The sequence below is a fragment of the Galeopterus variegatus genome, unplaced genomic scaffold (genome assembly GCF_000696425.1).
Source record: "Galeopterus variegatus unplaced genomic scaffold, G_variegatus-3.0.2 Scaffold3339, whole genome shotgun sequence".
Classification (NCBI taxonomy): Eukaryota; Metazoa; Chordata; class Mammalia; order Dermoptera; family Cynocephalidae; genus Galeopterus; species Galeopterus variegatus.
In genome coordinates this window covers 91,047-112,135 of record NW_007729450.1, presented here as the reverse complement: position 1 = coordinate 112,135, position 21,089 = coordinate 91,047, and the positions used below count along the sequence as shown (strand labels likewise).

Here is a 21,089-nt window from a genome sequence, read left to right as displayed (position 1 = left end):
GCTCACTGGCTTAGCGCGGTGCGGGCACACCACCGAGGGTTCCGATCCCGTTGCCGGTCCCCGGTGCGGGCGCGACACCAAGGGTTGCGATCCCGTTACCGGTCAGTAAAAAAGATAAAAAGGAATAAAAAAAAAAAATGAGGGGACTGCAATAAGGAACATCTAAGTCCCAGACACAGCCCTCACCTGGAGCTTGCAGTCAGGGGCCAGGCTACCATCCACCCCCAAGGACCAGGAAGATTTGGGGTGGAAGCTCTAACCTGCCCTGTGAACCAACCATTATTTAAAAGTACTTGTTTCCTGCCCAGCCCCCGGATCAATGAGACAGATTTGAGACCACTATGCTTCCTGTCTCCTTGTCCGTTGACCTCACATGAAGTCTTTTCTTTTCTCAAAAAAATAAAAAATAATAATAATAATAATAAAATTACTCGTTTCTAGCCTCTAAAGGGAGAAAATGATCAGATGCTTTGAATTTCCCAGAAGCAGGAGGCTGTGCCCAGCGAGGGAAGATGCTCACCAAGGCAATGGTACACCAGGTTATCTCCTGGTGCTCTTTCACTAACGCTCTGAAATATAAAGTACAGTCATGCGCTGCCTAACACTTCAGTCAACGATGGACCACGTTCACACCTGTGGTAGGAGCCATAGGCTACACCGTGCAGCCTAGGTGTGCAGTGGGCTGTACCATCTGGGTTTGTGTACCTGCACTCTGTGATGCTCACACAATGACGAAATCATTTAGTCACTTCATTTCTCAGAACGTATCCCCGTCGTTAAGCAACACAGCACTGTATTAAATTCAGCAAAGTGAATCCCCCTCTTCCAAAGTAAGATGGAGAATATGTTTGCATAGAGAGAGAAAAAAGAGCTCGCCAATGAACAGAGCTGAATACTCTTAGCAAGAAAAGAAACTCAGGTGACAGTGAGAATGTGTCGCTGGAGCGCTAACCACCACCACAACAAACCATTTCAGAGCAAAGCTGACCACTTCAGTGCACTCCCCATGGCAAAGAATGAGGAGGGGAGGCTGAAGAAAAGGGGGAGAGGTGCCAAAGTCACTCACGAAACAGATGTACAAACAACACACATGACAAATGTCGTCCTCCTGACGTGCAGGAGCCTGGCTCTAAAAAGCTTCGACGGTCGGGAGCAAACCGGGCTGGGGGCCTCCCCGCAACTATGTAACCTGCCCTGCCACATGCACCATCTCCCTGATCCTTCCCTATTAGGCAAGAAAAGCTGATCCAGGCGCTTCTGACGATTGAGTAAAACCAAGACAGAGACGTGGGGCAACTTGCCGGAGTTAATAAGCAGCAGAGTAAAGAGCAGAATTAAGGTCTCCTGATTCCCAGCTCCCTGACGACATGTCATCCAGAAGGTTGGGCCTCAAATTCTTTCCATGACACCTCATGTTCCTCCTTGGAATCTCTCCACAAAGGAACAGAACAAGGCCCAGAGCAGCAATTCCAACTCTGGGAAACTGCTTAATTTCCTCCCAGTCCCTGCTCCTCCTCAAAAAATGCCATCTGCCCGAGGTGTTTCCCAGCCACACATGGAAGGCACAGGCCTAATGAACCTGGCAGGGGGCTGTGCCAAAGCGACTGAGAGGAACGAGGAAAGACGAGACCCAGGCAAGGGCAGGGAGACCTCCAATGCAGCTTGCATGACAAAAAATCAGCTCAATCTGGCCCTGCACGGAGAAGGGACTGCTGGGCCCCCCAGAAGAGGGATTAAGTTCGACTGATGAGTGGCATGGCATCAGTTACTCCTCTTGATTGTTCTCCAAAGCCCCCTCCGGGATACAGGAGGAATTTAGGTCATCAAGCCAGGGCTCCTGATGGGAGACCAGACACACTCAACACACCACCATCCTGCGCACCTTCTCCCACGGGGTGCGGCCTTCTGCTTAGTGGGAGGCATGTGAGAGCTGATCATCTCCCTCCATATTACAGAAAAGGTACTTTTAAACAGTGGTTGGATCAAAGGGCAGGATAAAGCTTGAACACCAACATGTTTCTGTGCCTTGGGGGTGGAGGGTAGCCCCACACCTCATAGCAAACTCAAGGTGGGGGCTGGGTTTCTGCACCTGGCACAGGGCTGGGCACACAACAACATTCATGAGCACACATTTTTTTTTAATTGTTAAAAGCAACCATGATTCTTTTATTCTGTGATCCGCAAGTGTCATTAGCCCAGAGCTTGATTGGAATCCCTGCCCTGACACTCACAAGCTCCATGGCTTTAGGCAAGTCACTTGGCTTCTCTGGACTTTCCATTTCTTCGTGAACAGCATGAGGATAAGTCTACCTATCTTCAGAGTTGACAGAAGGACTAGAAATGGTGTGTATAGGGCTTGCTTGTCACAGATTCCCAATACATGTTGATTATATGCTCCCTCCAAATTATCTCGCTCTCTTCTGACCATGGGAAAAGAATGGAATCACACAGCTCCTACCCATGGCTCCTGGCAGGTCTGAAGAGGGGTCCAGAGAGTGACTACTAGGTCATCCCCTTTCAGAGCTCATCAGAGGACAAAAGAATGCAACTGGAGCCTCTGAGAGGTACAGTGATACCTGCCTGGCTTTGCTTGGGACAGCCCTGGTCTGCGCTGCTGTCCCGGGGTCATTATTAGTAAGATAGATAAGCATATCCATTTGGATAATAACTTAAATGCTCATCCTACAAATAGGGCTGAATCCCCATCTCATCACATAAAATAATGCTTATAACACGCCACCAATGCTGTGCCCGAGCTGTAACATTCTCTCGAGTTTGCATTTAAAACTCTGAAGCAAAAGTTGCATTTCCTCCAAAATACTAAGTCCTGCTTCACTGCGCTCAGCTTGGTTCTGAAATATCTGTCAACCCCTCAGGGACACGGTTTCTTAAATGAACCCTCTCCATGCTTTAACAATGGATCTATTCTGCCTGCTTTTTTATCCTCCATGACTTGTGTAGCTAATGAGCTAAGGTAAAAAATAAATAAAGAGCAATAACGAAGACTCCCAGCTGAAGGAAAGAACATGACCTATGCCTGTCGATGGGAAAGGAGCTGCGTGACTCTGCCAGAACTGGCGAGTGAGGGGCAGGGACCAGCACACCCATCTCCAAGGGCTCCATGTGGTCCCTTCATCTGATGCATGAAACAGGAGGCAGAGCTCACGGGGCGGCCCAGACAGGAGAAGCTCTCTCCTGCCAGGCTCTCCCAAGCCGCTTCTCTGCATGGTAGGCCCCACATGACTAAGTGCTTCCTTGGCTGAACACCCAGGGGGGAAGAATTTGTCACCAGTGCTGCCGTAGGAATGACCCGGGCCATGCACAGATGCCCAGCAAGCTGCAGAGCCATGGGAAGGAGGCTGCAGGCACTGGTTCAGCGGGCGTGCAAACTTCCTTGCAGAGAATGCAGTGAATCCACCACAAAAGACGGCGGGGCTCAGGCATTTAAGAGCACAGAAATGAATAATGATAATGCTGGCCTCATATAAATTCCAAAAAAGGCTGAAAATCCAAATCTAGCAAGAGTTATTGACTTGACCTGTTTCCTGTTGGTATCGCTTTACATCCGCAGGGCCGGGTGTGCTGTCAAGAAAATTCAGGCTGCCAATGCGCCAGAGATTATTTGGAAGGGAAAAAAAGTCAAAAGTAAAATTTTAATTTTTTTTGTATACGAAACCCTCTTATAGGGCTTCTTATATGTAGTTGTTTTTCCTGCTATATTCACAACTCAAACTCCTCTCCATAGGCTTGAAGATGAAATTGAATTCTCCTACTGATCTCATCAAGTGACAGCAAGGAAAGATAACCCAGCAGGAATCAGCAGCCTGCAGCAGCATCCTAAGCACAGGAGGGTGAACAGATGATTGACTGATTGATAGGACATATAGATAATCAATAGACAGACTAGACAGGTAGATAGGTAGGTGGGTGGAAATTTTTAGATGACTGAAAAATTGGATTAGATAGATGACACATGGTAATAGATAAAATAGGTAAGTGATAGATGACAGATGGACATAGACACAGATATAGATAGGTATAGATTAGATACATGACAGACTGAATGAATAAATTATAGATAGCTAATATTTATAGATATAGACAGGTTTAATATGTAAGTAGACTAGATAGATAGATACACAAACATACAGATTAGAAAGATTGATAGAAGACAGACCAAATAAATGACTTAGATGATACACAGATAGAAAGACAATAATGATCATGATAGATTAGACAGATAAATGATAGATGGAGACGCTAAACTCTCTGAGCATCTGCTTCCCAGAAAACCCAAACTGCAACACCCCCTGCTATGGATCTGAATGTTTGTGTCCCCCCAAAATTCATATGTTGAAATTCTAACCCCCAAAGTGATGGTATTAGGAAGTGGAGCCTTTGGAAGGTGATTGGGATTAGTACCCTTATAAAAGATTCCTCAGAGAGACCCCTCACGCCTTCCACCATGTGAGGACACAGTCAGAAGGTGCCGTCTATAAGCCAGAAAGCAGGCCCTTGACAGGCACTGAATCCATCTTAATCTTGGACTTCCAGCCTCCAGAATGGTGAGAAATAAACTTCTGTTGTTTATAAGCCGCCCAGTTTATGGTATTTTGTTATAGCAGCCCGAACAAACTAAGATAGATAGATAGATAGATGATCGATCGATGATGGATGGATGGATGGATAATGGATAGATAGATGGATAGATGGATGATGGATGGATGGACAGAGAGATGGATAGATGGATGCATAGAGAGATGGATGGATGGGTGGTGGGTAGATAGATGACGGACAGATGGATGGATGGATGGATGGATGGATGGATAAAGAGATGATGAAAGGATGGATGGATGGATGGATGAAAGAGGAATCCATTCACACATGTACCAAAACTGTCACAATAATCATGTTTAAATAGTACAGCACAAAAAATCTTACCTACTTTTTATATAACCCTCATAAATAAGAATCTATTGTCTCCATTTTATAGACGTAGAAACCGCTGTCTAGAAATACAGTAGGATGAGCACACTCAAACAGAAAAGTACTAGAGAGGGCAGTTAAACTTAGGTCTGACTCTTAGAGCTGTCCCATCCCTGTCCCGTGTGACTTGCAGTCTCACCCTCTGAAGCCTGGTTCAATAAACTTCAGCCAGCTGCGAGAGCAGGGCTGGAACAGGAGGTCTGACTGGCTGCCTTGGAGTCCGTGATTCCATGTGATTACCAGGCACTTTTCATTTTTCCCTCACAGACTCCCCACAAGGAAGGATTCCAGTCCCGACCTATCATTAGAGGGAGATTAGGTCATAAACACTACTGATTCAACCTAAAGACAGTAGTATTTTCTCAGAAAAACCAGCGCAGCAGGTGGCCCACAGGGCTGGGGACTGAAGTCCATGGTCCAGCTCCACTCTGCCTTCCATACCCCCTCCCATCCCACCACTCGGCCCTATTCCTGTCTGTCACCTCTCGTTCCACTTAACTCCGAGTCTTAACTAGCGTCCTATCAGGAAATTAACAAGCAAAACCTTCCAGGACACCAAGGACAGCAACTGAAAAAGAAGGCTCTTTTTGGTGACAATTAGCTCAGCACCCCCCGTTTCGTAAGCTTCTGGAAGGCACCAAGCTATAGAATCCATGACAGTGTGATCCCCCACCCTTTGCAAAGAGCACAGAGCAGAGAACAGAGAGAGAGAGGGCATCTCTAGCTTTTAGAAAACCTTGACAGACATTCACTCTGTTTCAATGGAAGCCCAACTGTTGGAGCCAGCACTTAGATCCACAGTTCTTAACCCTGGTTATCACCTGGGAAGCTTTCAGAACTACCAACACCAGGCCCATCTAGAACAATTAAGTCCCAAGTCTGGTCTTTGCATTTTGTTAAAGCTCCCCAGGGGATTCTACTGTGCAGCCAAGGGTTTTAAGGGCTGCCGTTGCTCATTGCAAAATTCCCTTCCCTAGATAGGAGCCTCGGCCGCCACCACCCAACCCCCAGCCACATGCCCTCTATCATTAGGGGAACATTTAGTCACATGCAAAGAAAGTTCCCTCCCAAATGGGTTAACCAGAAAGATGTCTAATTTCTACTCACTGTAATTCCCCTTTATCATTAACCACGGCAGTTAAGACTGACTAAGAGCAAGGAATTTGACCAATGGCTTCACCCAACAATAGCAGCAAGTCAGAGGCAGCACAACTCAAAGAAATAAGCAATCGTTTCTTGAGAAGAAAGAGAAAGGTCTGATCAAAGAGAATGAGGAAAGAGGGAGAGAGGGCTCTTGATGGAGTGACAGGGCCAGAGCCACGATGGGAAGCAGAGCCACAGGAATCCCCTGGCCAACCGCTCCCTAAGACAGTCAATTTTCCCTTCAGAACACTGTGTACCATTAACTTGCTAAAGAAAAGGCAGAAGTCTCACCTTCTATGGGCTCTCATATGAAGAGCAAAAGCAAACTGACCCAAACCTCAGCAGGGAAAGTGAAACGGGCACTCTAGCCTAGCCCCACTCTTGAGCAGGAGGAGGAATGTGGAACGAGACACCGAAGACTTAGTGTGGCCAGGAGCATTCTTCAGTGACTGAGCAGGGCCACTCTGCTCACTGAACACCCTTTCCCAGCAACCCTACGTGCAAGCCGTGGCGGGACCCATGCCGTGGCCAAGCACTGGAGGGAAGGTAAGTCCAGGGTGAGGCGGCCGTGGACAGGGTGGTTTCCACACTCTGCTTTCCTAAGCTGAGGAGTCCCCAGAGTCTGAGGGGAAGACAGAGGAAGGGGCGGGATCCAGGTCCCCACCCACCACCTGTCACGCCAGCCTGAGCAGCTCTGGTTTCATCAGTTTTATCTGTCAGATGGAGGAGGTCCCATGTCAGATTTCACAGGAGAAAGGGTTCCCCCGGCGCAGCAATGCCATCAAGACTTGTAAGCCATCAAGACTACAAGGAGCGATGGATCAGGGCGCTCGTCAGGCAGCCTGCACGGCCAGCCACCATGCATGCACGCTGCAGCCATATGCACATGCACAGGGCAGGATTCCTGCCCTCCAGAAGTCTGTACCCAGCTCATGCAGCCAGGACCCAGGACAAGGGCAGCCTTGGACATGGGTGTGGCACAGAACCTTCTGTCTAGCAACTAGGAACCCTGAGGCCACAGGGTGCTGGCCACTGGTTGCCTGTCCCTCGCATCCAAGGCTCAGGAAGAGCTTGCTGAAGCCCAGCATCTCGCCTCCTCACCACCACTCCTGGCTCCAGCTGTCATTCTGGTCAACAGAACTGACAGGAAGTCTTGATAGTCTGAACGACCACTCGAGAGAAAGTCAGAGAATAGGCTCTGAGAGCATTTGAGTACTGAGACCCGCCAGGCTCTGAGAGCAACCCCCACAGGCAGAGTTGGAACTGGGGTCAGCGAGGACGGAGAAGCCNGCCGCCCAGTTTATGGTATTTTGTTATAGCAGCCCGAACAAACTAAGATAGATAGATAGATAGATGATCGATCGATGATGGATGGATGGATGGATAATGGATAGATAGATGGATAGATGGATGATGGATGGATGGACAGAGAGATGGATAGATGGATGGATAGAGAGATGGATGGATGGGTGGTGAGTAGACAGATGACGGACAATCTCTGTGATATACAGTAGCAAAAATCCAATGCAGGGAGATATAGAGAGTCAATTGCCCTTTTATTCTAAGGTCAGATTTTTTCCTTTGTGTTTCTGTTTTCCAACCCAAAAGCCCAAATGACGAGAGCTAAGGAGAGACTGTGAACTTAACAGAGCAGCTGGGACGTTTCTGGATGCATAGGTGCACTTAATGTGTGTGACGACATTTGGTGGCTGGGATGACTAAGCCTCTCTTTAGTGCTCATTGAGATAGTTATAGATTTCTATTTAGAGTAAATTTAGCCATAATGACAACAGCAGTCATCACCATAATAGCTAACTCAGAGAAGCAGCTTTCATCCAAACAACCGATGGCTCCCATTTAGCCAGCCGTTCCTGCCTCCCTTCATGCTGTCCAGGTAGATCCTAGCACACCTTCCAGCACATTCAGAGGGAGAGAGGGCTCTTGATGGAGTGACAGGGCCAGAGCCACGATGGGAAGCAGAGCCACAGGAATCCCCTGGCCAACCGCTCCCTAAGACAGTCAATTTTCCCTTCAGAACACTGTGTACCATTAACTTGCTAAAGAAAAGGCAGAAGTCTCACCTTCTATGGGCTCTCATATGAAGAGCAAAAGCAAACTGACCCAAACCTCAGCAGGGAAAGTGAAACGGGCACTCTAGCCTAGCCCCACTCTTGAGCAGGAGGAGGAATGTGGAACGAGACACCGAAGACTTAGTGTGGCCAGGAGCATTCTTCAGTGACTGAGCAGGGCCACTCTGCTCACTGAACACCCTTTCCCAGCAACCCTACGTGCAAGCCGTGGCGGGACCCATGCCGTGGCCAAGCACTGGAGGGAAGGTAAGTCCAGGGTGAGGCGGCCGTGGACAGGGTGGTTTCCACACTCTGCTTTCCTAAGCTGAGGAGTCCCCAGAGTCTGAGGGGAAGACAGAGGAAGGGGCGGGATCCAGGTCCCCACCCACCACCTGTCACGCCAGCCTGAGCAGCTCTGGTTTCATCAGTTTTATCTGTCAGATGGAGGAGGTCCCATGTCAGATTTCACAGGAGAAAGGGTTCCCCCGGCGCAGCAATGCCATCAAGACTTGTAAGCCATCAAGACTACAAGGAGCGATGGATCAGGGCGCTCGTCAGGCAGCCTGCACGGCCAGCCACCATGCATGCACGCTGCAGCCATATGCACATGCACAGGGCAGGATTCCTGCCCTCCAGAAGTCTGTACCCAGCTCATGCAGCCAGGACCCAGGACAAGGGCAGCCTTGGACATGGGTGTGGCACAGAACCTTCTGTCTAGCAACTAGGAACCCTGAGGCCACAGGATGCTGGCCACTGGTTGCCTGTCCCTCGCATCCAAGGCTTCCTTGGACATGGGTGTGGCACAGAACCTTCTGTCTAGCAACTAGGAACCCTGAGGCCACAGGGTGCTGGCCACTGGTTGCCTGTCCCTCGCATCCAAGGCTCAGGAAGAGCTTGCTGAAGCCCAGCATCTCGCCTCCTCACCACCACTCCTGGCTCCAGCTGTCATTCTGGTCAACAGAACTGACAGGAAGTCTTGATAGTCTGAACGACCACTCGAGAGAAAGTCAGAGAATAGGCTCTGAGAGCATTTGAGTACTGAGACCCGCCAGGCTCTGAGAGCAACCCCCACAGGCAGAGTTGGAACTGGGGTCAGCGAGGACGGAGAAGCCTCGGGAGACAAAGGCCCAGCCCTTTGAGCACAGGGCTGATTTCCAGCTCTCAGGGCCAGAGTCCACGCAAGAAACCCTGGTGGATTATAACTGCCACAACGTCCATGAAATATGGTCTGGACACACACACAGGAAAGTCCCTGCTTATAGAAGTGCCTTGCAGACCCTAACCCCCCCTGCCCTATCCAGCTGCCTGTAAGCCCAACCCAACCACCCTCTTCATGAGAGAAGCATTTTGTACCGTGTGTGCTGGGCCTTTGGGAAAAGCTGGGCTAGCTCTCAGGATGCTCCATCTTCTCTCTCTTCCTCCACGCTGCCCAGCACCAGGTATGAGGGGATCAGCCCAAACTGTCCCAGGAAGTGGACACATAGGCGGGCCCAGCCGCATGGTATGCGCTTGCAGAAGGCACCAGTGTCCTTAGGCAAAACGTGCAACCTAACCCACAGGGGGGGCCCAGGGGACGAGAGGAAGAGACAGAGAAAGAGCCCCACTGACAACCCACTAGACAATGGCGGCTTTCCAATCGCCAGGCCATGGGCAGATTTTGTGGCAACAAAGTGGGTCCTGGACTTTGAAACTTTAGTTTGATGTGGTCAAGTGTGTTTGTAAATACTTCATAACCCTAGTCGGATGAATGCTGCAAAGGGAATGATCAAAGCATCAATGACAGACACATTCATAAAGTGTGTGTGTTCACACGTGTGTACTCGTCCTAAGTGGGAGCAAACCCAAATGCCACATTAATGAGAAAATGACAAGCAATGGATGGACTGCAGCAATACTCCTGAGCCACATCCCCTCAGGAAGCCACCTCACCTTCCCCAGGCTCCTGCCTGCACAGGGAGAATCACCAGAAAGCTGGGACAAGCCCAGAGAGTTTTGGGAAATGACTTCCAAGCTCACCATGGTGCTCAGGGCCACATGACTTCTCCACCAGACATGACCCCCTGTGCTCGGAGAGCAAGTGCTCTCACAAGAGGACCACTGTGACAGCTGCTGCACAGCCCCTCTGAAAGGATAGCCCAGACAGAGAGCAGTCCCCGTCCCCGACGCCTGGGTTCTGGGCTCCCCTCCTGCCTTCCTCCTCCAACTGCTGCCAGAGCTGACCTCATGCAGTGACTGGGGACCCTGGGGCAGCAGAAAGAGGGACAGCCGAGGAAGCAGGCTCTTCCATCCGGTGAACACAGCTAACATCAGACTTGCAAACCCTCCTCCCCTCTCCATGATGCTCAGTCCTCTGACATCACTCAGACAATGCAGGAAATCAAGTCTCGTTGGTGTATTTATTTATTCATTCATTCAAACTGTGGCATGAATGGAGTGCCTCCTGAGAGTGAGACACTGCTTGGGGAGTGGGGATACGAAAAGGTAAGAGACAGGGGGGGCTTGACTGATCTGCAATGCAAGGCTGAAGCCACAAGGCCTGGGGAATGAAAGCCCAGTGTTTGTCAAGGTGCAAAGTGGCTGCAATAAATTACGGGGACCAGGAGGAGGAGGTGCCTGGTGAAGGGGGGAGCACCTAGGCCGGGCCTCAGATGGTGACGAAGACTCACGTAGGCAGAGAAAAGAAAGGAAGGGCGTCCCTGTCTGAGATGACAGTGCAAGCCTGGGCTGAGACAGCAGGATTAGGCCACGTTGCGGAGGGCTCTGGCACTCAGGTGGCATTCTCTAGGCCAGAGGGAGCCATCAAAGGCTTTGGAGGAAGGAGGCGGCACGGTCAAAGCTGTGCTGGAGAAAGAGCTTGGGGACAGAGCAGGACACCAGAGCAAAAATCCAGTAAGGGACAGCCAAGTTCTGAATGCGTGGGTGGGAAGGAACAGGAGCGAGAGGAGACAGAGACAAGACCCACTGGACGCACACCAGGGTGACTGTGTACGCTGAAGCCCGTGTGACCCCGAGGGCAACCCTCTCTGGCACCGGGCGCTGGAAAAGCGGCAGGGATATGGGAGAAGGGCTCAGTCTGACTGGAGATCATCAGGTGGGGGCACCCGAGACACACCCAGGGAGAAGTAACAAGTCTAGAGTCCAAGAGGGAGGGCCCCTTCCAACCCTGCGGGGCAGCCCCTCTCACCTTCTCCCAGCTCACGTCCTGATCTCTGCTGCGCTGCATGCTCCGCTCAGGGAGGAGGAGCTCCCTGGGTGTGCTGTGCCCGAGCCTCACACCCTCCAGGGAAAGCCTCGAGTTCAGGATAGTAGAGATGGCATTCAGAGCAGCGGCTCCTGATCCTTGGAGATCCAGAGCCCCTAGATCTGGCACGGACCCAAGAGCTCTACTTTCAAACAGCTCCCCAAGTGCTTTGGACAAGAACCAGATTAAAATACAGATTCACAGGTCTCATCAGCAGACCCACTACTTCAATAGGTTGGGTGGGGCCCAGGAAGCCAAATGTTGTAAGATGCAACACCCAGGTGACACTGAGGCACACAGTCCATCAGCCACACTTGGAGAACCCCTGCTGTCAGCAAATATTCAAGTCAGGCCTCTGTTCTCTGGCTCTGTTGGGAGAGTAAAGCCCCCAAATGTAACAGAGATGGGAGGTTACGGTTACCCGATGCAGGATGGAATGACAGTAACCACCACGTCTGAGTGCTGACAACGGGCCAGGTCCTGTTCTGAGGCCACCACCATCCACCTCTGTAACAACTTTCCCCATTTTGCAGATAAGTCAAATGTGGTAGGGCCTGGGCTGCTTGCTGGTGTGTGTTCCACATCTGACACCTGCCACCTGCACCGATGCACAGGGTAAGTGTCGGCAGGTAGTACCTGTCCCTCTGGCCTCAATCTGACCTCTGGCCTCAGTCCTCCCCTCCATTAAGTGGAGGTGACTGTTCCCACCTGCCTCCTGGGGACTCTCCAGTCCTAACAGCCCTGATGATCACAAAGCCCCTGGGAGTCCTAGTGCTTCTCCAAGCAGCAACCCTGCCACCTCCATGACCCCCGCCAGTCTGGATGCCGCCTGGAGGGCACGTCTGGAGTCTCTGCCCACCCGCCACTGGATGGAAAGGGCAAAGTGCACTCCCCCTGCCCTGCGCAGAGTCCCCCTCACAAAGATCTCATTGTACAGTTTTCAATAGCAGGCTCTGTCTGACGGCAATAATATTATTTTCTGCTGCTGATGTGTCATCTCCTTTTTTAAACTGGGAATACTCGGCTGCATTTTCCTCTGCAGGCAGTTCCATCTCAGACAGAAATGGAGCCTCTGGGGCCTGTGACCTGGGAAACACACAGCCAGCAAGGAGCAGGTGGAGACTCACCTGGGAGTGCAGGTGACTTTGCTTGGAGAGAGAAGACAGGAGGGAGAAGGGAGTGGGAAGCCTCTGCAGCAGTCACCTCAATTGCTGGTTGCAGCAATCGGAAGTGGGCTCAGAAAGTTTTCACTTCAATCTGCTCAAAACACCCTGAGCATTTCTTTCTGGCCTCGATAAGCATTAAAGAAGCTATAATCTCGTGGAAGGAGTGGGTCGTAGGTACCAAAGTCCCATGAAGCTATCCCTCTTTCAAAGGCTTTCTTCTCTGCAAAGCAAGCCCCAGCCACTCACTCACTTGAAGCAATGCAGAACAGATGACCCACAAGCAGAAAAAGAAAAAATTCTGATTTCCTCATCTGTCTCATTACCAGTCATCTCCCTAGGGAAAGGCAGGCCAGTCGGCAACCACGGGTGGTTTTTTGCAGTAGTTAATCTTTTTCGCAAGCTCCAAAAGCAATGGAGTTTAGGGTGTAACAATTCTGACCATGCATTGCCACCTCTGATTACTTTATTCTTTCGGGGTTGCTCAGTAAATTCCCCTGTTCTTTAGCCCGATTGCCTCGCAGAGCCCACATGGAAATGCCATCGCCTTCTGTCCAACTAAGCCCAGCAGGTGGTTGGACACCCCTGTCACGCCCCTGTCCTGACAACCTGCACATAAAGCCACCTGCTGACTGTTCTGGGCTCCCTGGCCCGGGTGCAGGACTCACAAAGACATCTCCCGTTCCTGTACAGAAGGAACCATCTGGCATAAACAGAGAGGAGGCCACAGCCACTGAGGGAAAAGGCCGAAGAGACACTCAGGACGACAGCAAGAGGCTGTGCCCCTGCAGCAAGGGAGGCAAGGAGGGAAGGGACAAGAAGCAGAGTGTGGCCCCAGGAAGGGTCACATGTGAGGAGTAAAGGGGCACATTCAGGAGCTCAGGGAGGAGAAAGCAGACCCATGGGGTCCTTCTGAGTGAGTCTCATAGGAACAGGGCCCCTCTGTATCTGCTGAGCACACTGCATCTGATTAAAGGCAAAATCTCTCGCTGAGCTCAGTGAATCACTGAGTGTGGGAACTACAAAAGACTTCTCCCAGGGTTGTCTGGTGCAAATCCTTCCTTGTGAGGACAAGCAGCTAAGGCACAGAGAAGTAAGGTGACTTGCCCAAGGTCACATAGCAAGTTAGTGTCAGAAGGGGACCACAACTCCTGACTCCCGGTTGGGGGCATTTTTCCCTCAGAGGGCTCCCACTCAGCAACCCTGCCAATGATACACATCACTGACTACTCACTCAGGAAATATTATCTATGGCTTAGTGACACTCTTATGAGCTACAGAGCCTCCATCTGAACTGCAAGCAGAGAATCACCTCGGCTGGGCCTTCCTGGTCGACATCTAAGCAGTCTGTGCTTCTCCAAGCTCAAGTGTCCCTCTGCAGCCTACCTAGAGGAGGGGTGGAATAGACCACAGACGCCAGCAAGTCCTGAACAAGTGACAAAGCACAGGCTTCTGCACTGGCCCTAGTCACCAGGTGTGCATGAAGGAGCCCCCTTGAGAAGAGCACCCACTAGGTTAGAAGGCACTGTGCGCAGCAAGATGGAGAGAAGGCTTAATCCTGCAGGCTCAAGAGCTGTCCCTGATGCTTCAGACACTGACGACCAGGCAGAGAGAACGCCAGAGGGTGAGCGTGTGGTTTAAAACGCAGCGGAACTCAGACCAGGAGGCAACATCAGGGCATCCCCTAGCTCAGGCAAGATAGAAAAGAAGCATCCAGATAGACTCCAAACCCACAGGTAAAAAGACCATCACTCTGAAGAATAATCAGTAAGATAGGTTTTTCTAAAGCAGAAATAGCTAAGTTCTTTCTACTTTGAAACAAACTGCTAGCTTTTCACATAAGACAGACTATATGTTGACTTTCACACTTAGATAAAAATCTATTTTAAAGAAATATGTATCTAACAAACCACTGCGTGGCTTGCCCACTTCCCCAAAAACCAAATGACATTTGTCAAGAGGACAATCGGTAGGCACACTGGAATCTGACAGTTCACAAACAAACTCTAACACGCGTGCTGTGTCCAGTGAATACACTTTAGATTTTGCTGAACAAAAAGCACAGTGGCCTTGGAGTAAAAGGCAAAGGGCACCCGGCTGTGGGTGCCGGCAAGTGTCACCTCTGAAGGACAGTTAATACCCGTGGTCCTCCTCCAAGCAGAATGGCCCAGTTCCTTTTAAGTCAACCCCAGGCCAGAAAGTATTCCCACCATCTGATTTTCCTATCAGTGGAAGAGGCTCCTGGTTCAACATCTCATCTCCTACACCCCACCCTCATTCTAGAGGAAGGACTCTTAGGAATTTTTTTTTAAAAAACCAAAATCGAATACTTAGGAGCAAAGGCTCCAGTGGGTAGCTTTGAAGCTGACTCCAAATGCTGGGTTTTCACAACCAAATCACAGTTTTGGGTCAAGAAAGACAGAAGTCCTCAAGTAGAGAAAGCAAGAACCCATTCCTCTTCTGCTAGCCACATTCCCTAGAACCGTGATCTCAAGTTCAACTGAAGAACTCAAAGACAGAAAATTAGAATAAGGAAATAAGGCAAATCTTTAACCCACCCACACCCCTTATTTGGCAGATGAAACCCCTGCTCAGTTCAGCAACTTTCAGAAGGAAAGAATCAAACACACACAGACTCATTTCCAAACTATCATGGTTTGCCGAGCGCCACAATGGTGATATTCAAACTTCTTACTGATCATGGTGGTTCCCCCAGCCAGGGCTGCCTTGGTTCCTTGGAAGAAGTCATCCGCAGACGTCATTCCCTGGTCAGGCATCTGGAAGCGAGTGTGGACATCAATTCCTCCAGGGATCACCATTCTGGAATGGGCTTCGATGGTCTTCACCCCTCCTGGCACAATCAGGTTTTCTCCTATTTGCCTAAATAAACAGGGTTGGTGACACAGGTTGTAAATGAAACATGGAATCCAATGGGATCTCACAGCTATTTCCACTAAGCTATGAACTATCCTCCATGTGTGCCGTGGACTTCCCGGATTATTGTGATGATTCATAACAGAAGTACCCCCTGCTCCCTATCCCCATCTAAGAAGCAATGCAGAGTATATTAGAAAACAAAATTTAAATAAAGCATCAGAGGCCCCATTCAGAGGCTTAGTTACCAAGAGACCCCTAGGACTAAATTATAACAGGGCCCCAAGATATTTACATAAAATGTCACCAAACCTTCTTTACAATACACACAGTTGAGCTAATTATCCTACAGCAATTTTCTCCAGATCTGGCTGCACTTAGTAAACACTTATTTTCACCATATCATTTTCAATAAAGAGAAAATAGGGGTGGGAGGGTAGAATAAAACAAAGCAAAAAAAAGTGAACAGTATGACTGCAACAATTTAAAACCATGGAAGCGTGTGCTCATTAACTCAGATGATAAAGGCAGAAAAACGAATATTCATTATATTGGGGGACAAGATTCATTTCCAATTTTTAAAAAATATTTCTAAACAAAGAAACGAAGAAATAAGAAACGAACAAAATATATATCTACTACCTCTTCCTACCAATTCTTTTAAAAATAAAATTAATCAAGGAGGAGTTGATAAAGTTCTAGAACAAATTAGTGATGCCTAAAAATAGTACACAGGGCTGCTCACTTCTAGGCCAGCATCTTTCTGCTAGACCAAATCGTGCTGCCTCGTAATTGGGAGAAAACGGAACATGAAAGTCACAGCATTAGACAGCCTGGGGCCGAGACTGTCACAAGCAAACACACATGGAGAAAACATTAAATGTGGAAATGTTAAAACCTATTTTAGGTTCGTAAATCAGGGTGTGAGCTTCCAGGCAACAGTCATATCCACTCCAGTTTTCCACTCCTCCGGACTGGCTTGCCTCTAGCACTTGATGAATGCTGCTTATTTAAAAGATGTCATTTGCTGCAGTGTTTGTCTTTAAACAGATGTGCTATTTCTCCAGAGCCCTCTGAGCTGTCCCAGTAGGAAGGGCATGAGGATACTGGTATGTGCTCAGCTCACTTAACCCTCTAGAGTCCGAAAATACCCCAACTTAGTAACCGCTCTGTGTTTTCTCGTTTGTAACACAATACACAAACACAAGAGCAGTTTTATTTGTGTTAGTTGCCATTTAAGAATAAAACCTAAAATTCCCTCAGGATTAGGCGGTAATCTGCCTGTGTTACTTGGTAATTAACTTGGTGTCCTTCTCTGGCCCATCCAAACTGAACTCTTGATTAAGAAAGCAGATGTGCTCTCTTGACAGAAAAGGCTGTATTCCACACTTACGTCCTTTGATTGGCCAATCCATCCCAAACAATCACACTCTAGAAAAACCTCTCATATCTTCAACATATCAAAACCCAGGTACTTGACCTGGCAACAAGAGGATACCGTGTCATCTCAGTTAAAAATGTAAATTACATAATACTTAATAAAATGGGTATGCATTTAATTTTGGCTTTGAATTCCCTAAATCTGAGGTTTCAAATTCACTAATTACCACCAATGAAATGGGTTTAACATAGACATTAAGGTGCTCACTCTTTGAAGTCACAAACTTGATGCCAATGTGTGTGAATGGTGGCTAATGCTTGGGGATACTGGAAGGTGTGCACATACATCTCTATATAGTGAGTTACACTTACTTGATCAACCCATCTTCCATGTATATGTCTGCATAGAACGACTGGTCATCATTAACAATTTTACCTCCTTTGATAAGAAGACGGTCACTCTGAAACAAAGAGGTATTAAAGTCACAATGCATAACAAACCTACTAAGATAAATGAGCTAAGGACACATTTTCACGATGCAAAAGTGATGTTCAAAATGAGCCAATTTTGAAAAAGTCTGGTGACAAAGGTAAACCTGTATGTAGCAACTTATTCATCACCTGAGGAGTCAGAACATACTGCAAAGTTTATTCTAGATAAATGAGCCATCTCTTTTCAATTAGACCTTAGATCTCAGGAAAAAAAAAAAAAATCCACTCCCACTGAAGAGAAGTGAAAACATTTCAGATAAAGAAAACAATACTTTTAAAATGGCTTTTGGCTAAACCTCATTTAAAAAAAAAAAAAAACACCCACATGTAGGAAAGCCATGTCTTGGCAAGGTTTATGTCAGGGAAATGACCAAAACTCTGTTGTCATGGGATACCCTATACAAACACACTAGGTTCAGCCCTAGCAAGGTTTCGATTCAGTATATCCTTTATATTGCATTTATCTTTGAGACAAATCACAACAAACGTAGCAAAGGTGGGGGTGGGGGGGAGACTACAAAAAATACACCATTTTAACTAAGCTGTTAAGAAAAAGGTAGTTTTTTGATAAAGTATGTGAGATGGCAAATTCTAAAATCTAACACTGCTATGGGTTGTTGATGCACTGCTATTTTAATTGGTGGTATTTGTGCAAAAAATAAATAGGCAGCACATAAGTGTCAAGAATGCGACAGAAATGTACACTATGACTCATCACTATCCCCAACACTATTGATGGAATGGAATGTTAAAAGCCTGTGTTCAGTGACTGTGCACCTGTATTATTCCAAACTGGGTTTAAACCTTACAAGCTGAGCCAAATACTGCCCTTTTAATACGCAACACATTTCAAAGGATGCCATCCACTTTGACAAGGGTTAATTCAAAATTCAGTTACAAAACAATATTCTCAGTAAGTGCCATTTATATTTAGCAGCTACCAAGAAAAGGGAATTACAGAAAATCTTTTAAAAATATATAAGCTACTAGACAGCAAAGAAAAGAGATACACATAAATGCACACACACCTGGGTTTACAAAGTATTGTTTTTATTGTTGCTCTAACATACTGAAAAACAATAAGATCATTTTAATTTTGTACAGTGTCCTTCATCCTGATGTTGACTCTGGAAAGTCAAAAGGGAATAGTCAACAACAATTCTTCACCATATAAGGTAAATGTAAACATCTTTCCAAAATCCTGTCATGTACATTATGACACTGGAGCCTCAAAACAAATCTGCGAGGTGTATGGAAGTAGATTCTATTCCCATGATACAAGGAAACTGAGGCTCAGAGACGTTAAGCCACTTGTCCCAGATCGCCTAATCCAGTGCACTTTCCTATGCCTACAATGATCCCTTCTTCCTGGGGACAAGAATAAGCCCTGTCCTTCAGCACCTGCTCCCTTGTGACTGTGGTACCTGTCCCAGCCATCCCTGCGAATCCCCGGAGCCAACATCACACCAAGCGAAGCATCACAGCCCTGTTCACCCTAGTGCTTTCCAGAAGGCTTCTTACATAAGAGGCTGGCAGTGATGATGGAGGGAGAGAGACTGTGCTATAGGTCCTAGAATAATAAAGCCAGATTTTTATAATGGGTGGTGGGGGCGCTCTTTTGAAAAATCAGTCTTGTTGGTCGTTTGCTTTCTAAATTTCATTTTTCTCCCCATACTGTCAAAACGAAACTGCCCTGTTCATTCATGAAGACAGCAAATTATTTGAGGCTTGCAGCAAATCTGCACCCCACCCGCACACCCTAGGCTCCTCCTCCAGCGCAGAGAACACATAATCTCGGGTCCCTCGTGCTAGCCCTTTGGGATCTTGACTCTTTTGCCTTCCAGAAAGAGCTAGTACCCGGCCTCGCTGCAGAACAACCCAGCTCATCCTAGAAAATCCCGAGCCTCCGCCCCTCCCCTGTGCATTCGTCCCCACATCTCTCTCCTGCGGATGGGTGTGCCCTTGTGCACAGACTGGAAGAAAGGGTGCCCGTGGCTAAAGGGAACCAGAGCGAAAGCGCGCCCTCAAACCCAGCCCTGAAAACACATCTCGACCATTGGAAAGAGTCTTTCATTCTCTGCCTCTGCCCTGGGTTCTATCTGCCCGGGACTCAGCTGGCCATCTGCAATTGCACATCATTATATAACAATGAATCTCCGTGGCCCTCCCTGAGATTTCACTGGGGATGCCGCGAATAAGGCTGGCGAGGTTTTTCCAGGAGGGGATGGGGAGGGGTAGGGGCACGGACCGCGGCTCGCCTCAGAAACATCGCCAATTCATGGCACAGAGCTTTTCCCGTGATTTACAAACGAGCAATCCCAGGCCCCAGACCTGCGCCGCCGCCCGTGGCCGCCGCGATTATTGTCTGGCCGGGCCGGGCCGGGCCATCTGCTGGACGCGTCGCGCAGCGCCATGAGCTCGGAGCCCGGCTCGCGCGGTCCCCGCGTGCGCCCACCCTCGCGGCGCGCTGTGTACGCGCCCACACGGACGCCTCCCGGAGACACAAGGGGCCGAAGAGAGAAAGAAGCGCCAGCCCAGAGCCCCGCTAGGGCCCCAGCCCCACACCGGAGGGCGAGAAAACCCAGAGGGCCAACCGAAACCGGCCCCCGGTCAACAAAAAGCCCCCGCCTGGACCCCCCCCTCCTCCTGTGCTCCTCCCGCGTCCGTTTGGCCTCCCCTCCCGTTTCCACATCATTCCGGTACCCCCTGCCCTTTCCAGCATCCCTCTGCTGTCATGACGCCTCTGGGCTGAAACCCGCTCCTTTTTCCAAGCAGCGGGAAGAAGGCTCCAGAAAGCCCTGTACGGTGGGGACGGAAGACACCGGGAGGAGCCATGTCCCCACCTCCCCGCCGCGGCTCGAGGAGCCCAGCCTCGCAGCACGCAGCGGAGAACAATATCGGAGCTGCGACCGTGCACATTCAATCTGGCATCCATTGCTGGCAGCCGCAGGCCGGCGCTGCAGCATCCCGCGCTGACAATGAAAGGACACCGCGGTGCTGGCGCGCCCCTAAGGCCACCTCCACGCACTCACCCTCCCAAACGATGCGGCTGCTTCTCCTCTAGTATCGCGTCTCCCACCACCACCACCGTTAAGCAACAGGAAAAAAAAAAAAAAGTTAGGTCCCTCTCCCTCCTCCTCCTCTTTAAAAATTCCTTAGACGTTCTGTGCCACCAAAGGTTCCGACCCGATTTCTCAAGTACCAAACTCACCGTGATGCGTGGAATATTTTTCTTCCCCTGATAAGACATCTCTCTCCTTGGAAAAAAAATAATTTCAAGAGGGCAGCTTTAAAGCAAACAATTGCCCGGGAAGGGGACTTGGTATTTTCTTTTTTTTTTTTTTTTTTTTTTTTTTTTTTTTTTTGCAGAATTGAAAAAGGTACAACCGCTTAGCTGGCCTTGCTGGTAGCAAATTGCAAGAACGTAAGGGACAAATGCAATCCTCTGTCTCTCTTTCTTCCTCTCCTCCAACACAGCCCCAGCTAGGGCGGAAAAAAAAAGAAAGCGAGAGAGAGAACAGGAGGAAAGGGGGTGGAAATAAACTACAGCAATAAAAGCCTCGGTTCAAGTCAGCCAGAGCCGCGCATGCGCCGCCAGCCACTCCCTTTCCTCTCCGGCAAAAGCCATCCGCTTCCAGAGGGGCGAGCGCTGATTGGCCGCGATCGTGGGATATGCAGATGAGGGCCGGCGGGGCGGGCCGCAGCGCGAGCGCGCGAAATGCTGCAGTGTGTGCAGCCGGG

The 21,089-nt window shown here is 49.1% G+C and overlaps 1 protein-coding gene across 1 annotated transcript in view; it reads right to left on the bottom strand.

Moving 5' to 3' along the window:
* Positions 1-20,895, bottom strand: part of DPYSL2 (dihydropyrimidinase-like 2) — a 77,371-nt gene extending 56,476 nt beyond the window's left edge. The window contains exons 1-3 of the mRNA XM_008584705.1: positions 20,560-20,895; positions 17,229-17,317; positions 15,298-15,482 (exon numbers count right to left, since the gene is read on the bottom strand). Of these exons, the coding sequence (XP_008582927.1) occupies positions 15,298-15,482; positions 17,229-17,317; positions 20,560-20,598 (313 nt within the window). The 5' untranslated portion in view covers positions 20,599-20,895. The remainder of the gene's footprint in view (positions 1-15,297; positions 15,483-17,228; positions 17,318-20,559) is intronic.
* Between the last annotated feature and the right edge of the window lie 194 nt (positions 20,896-21,089).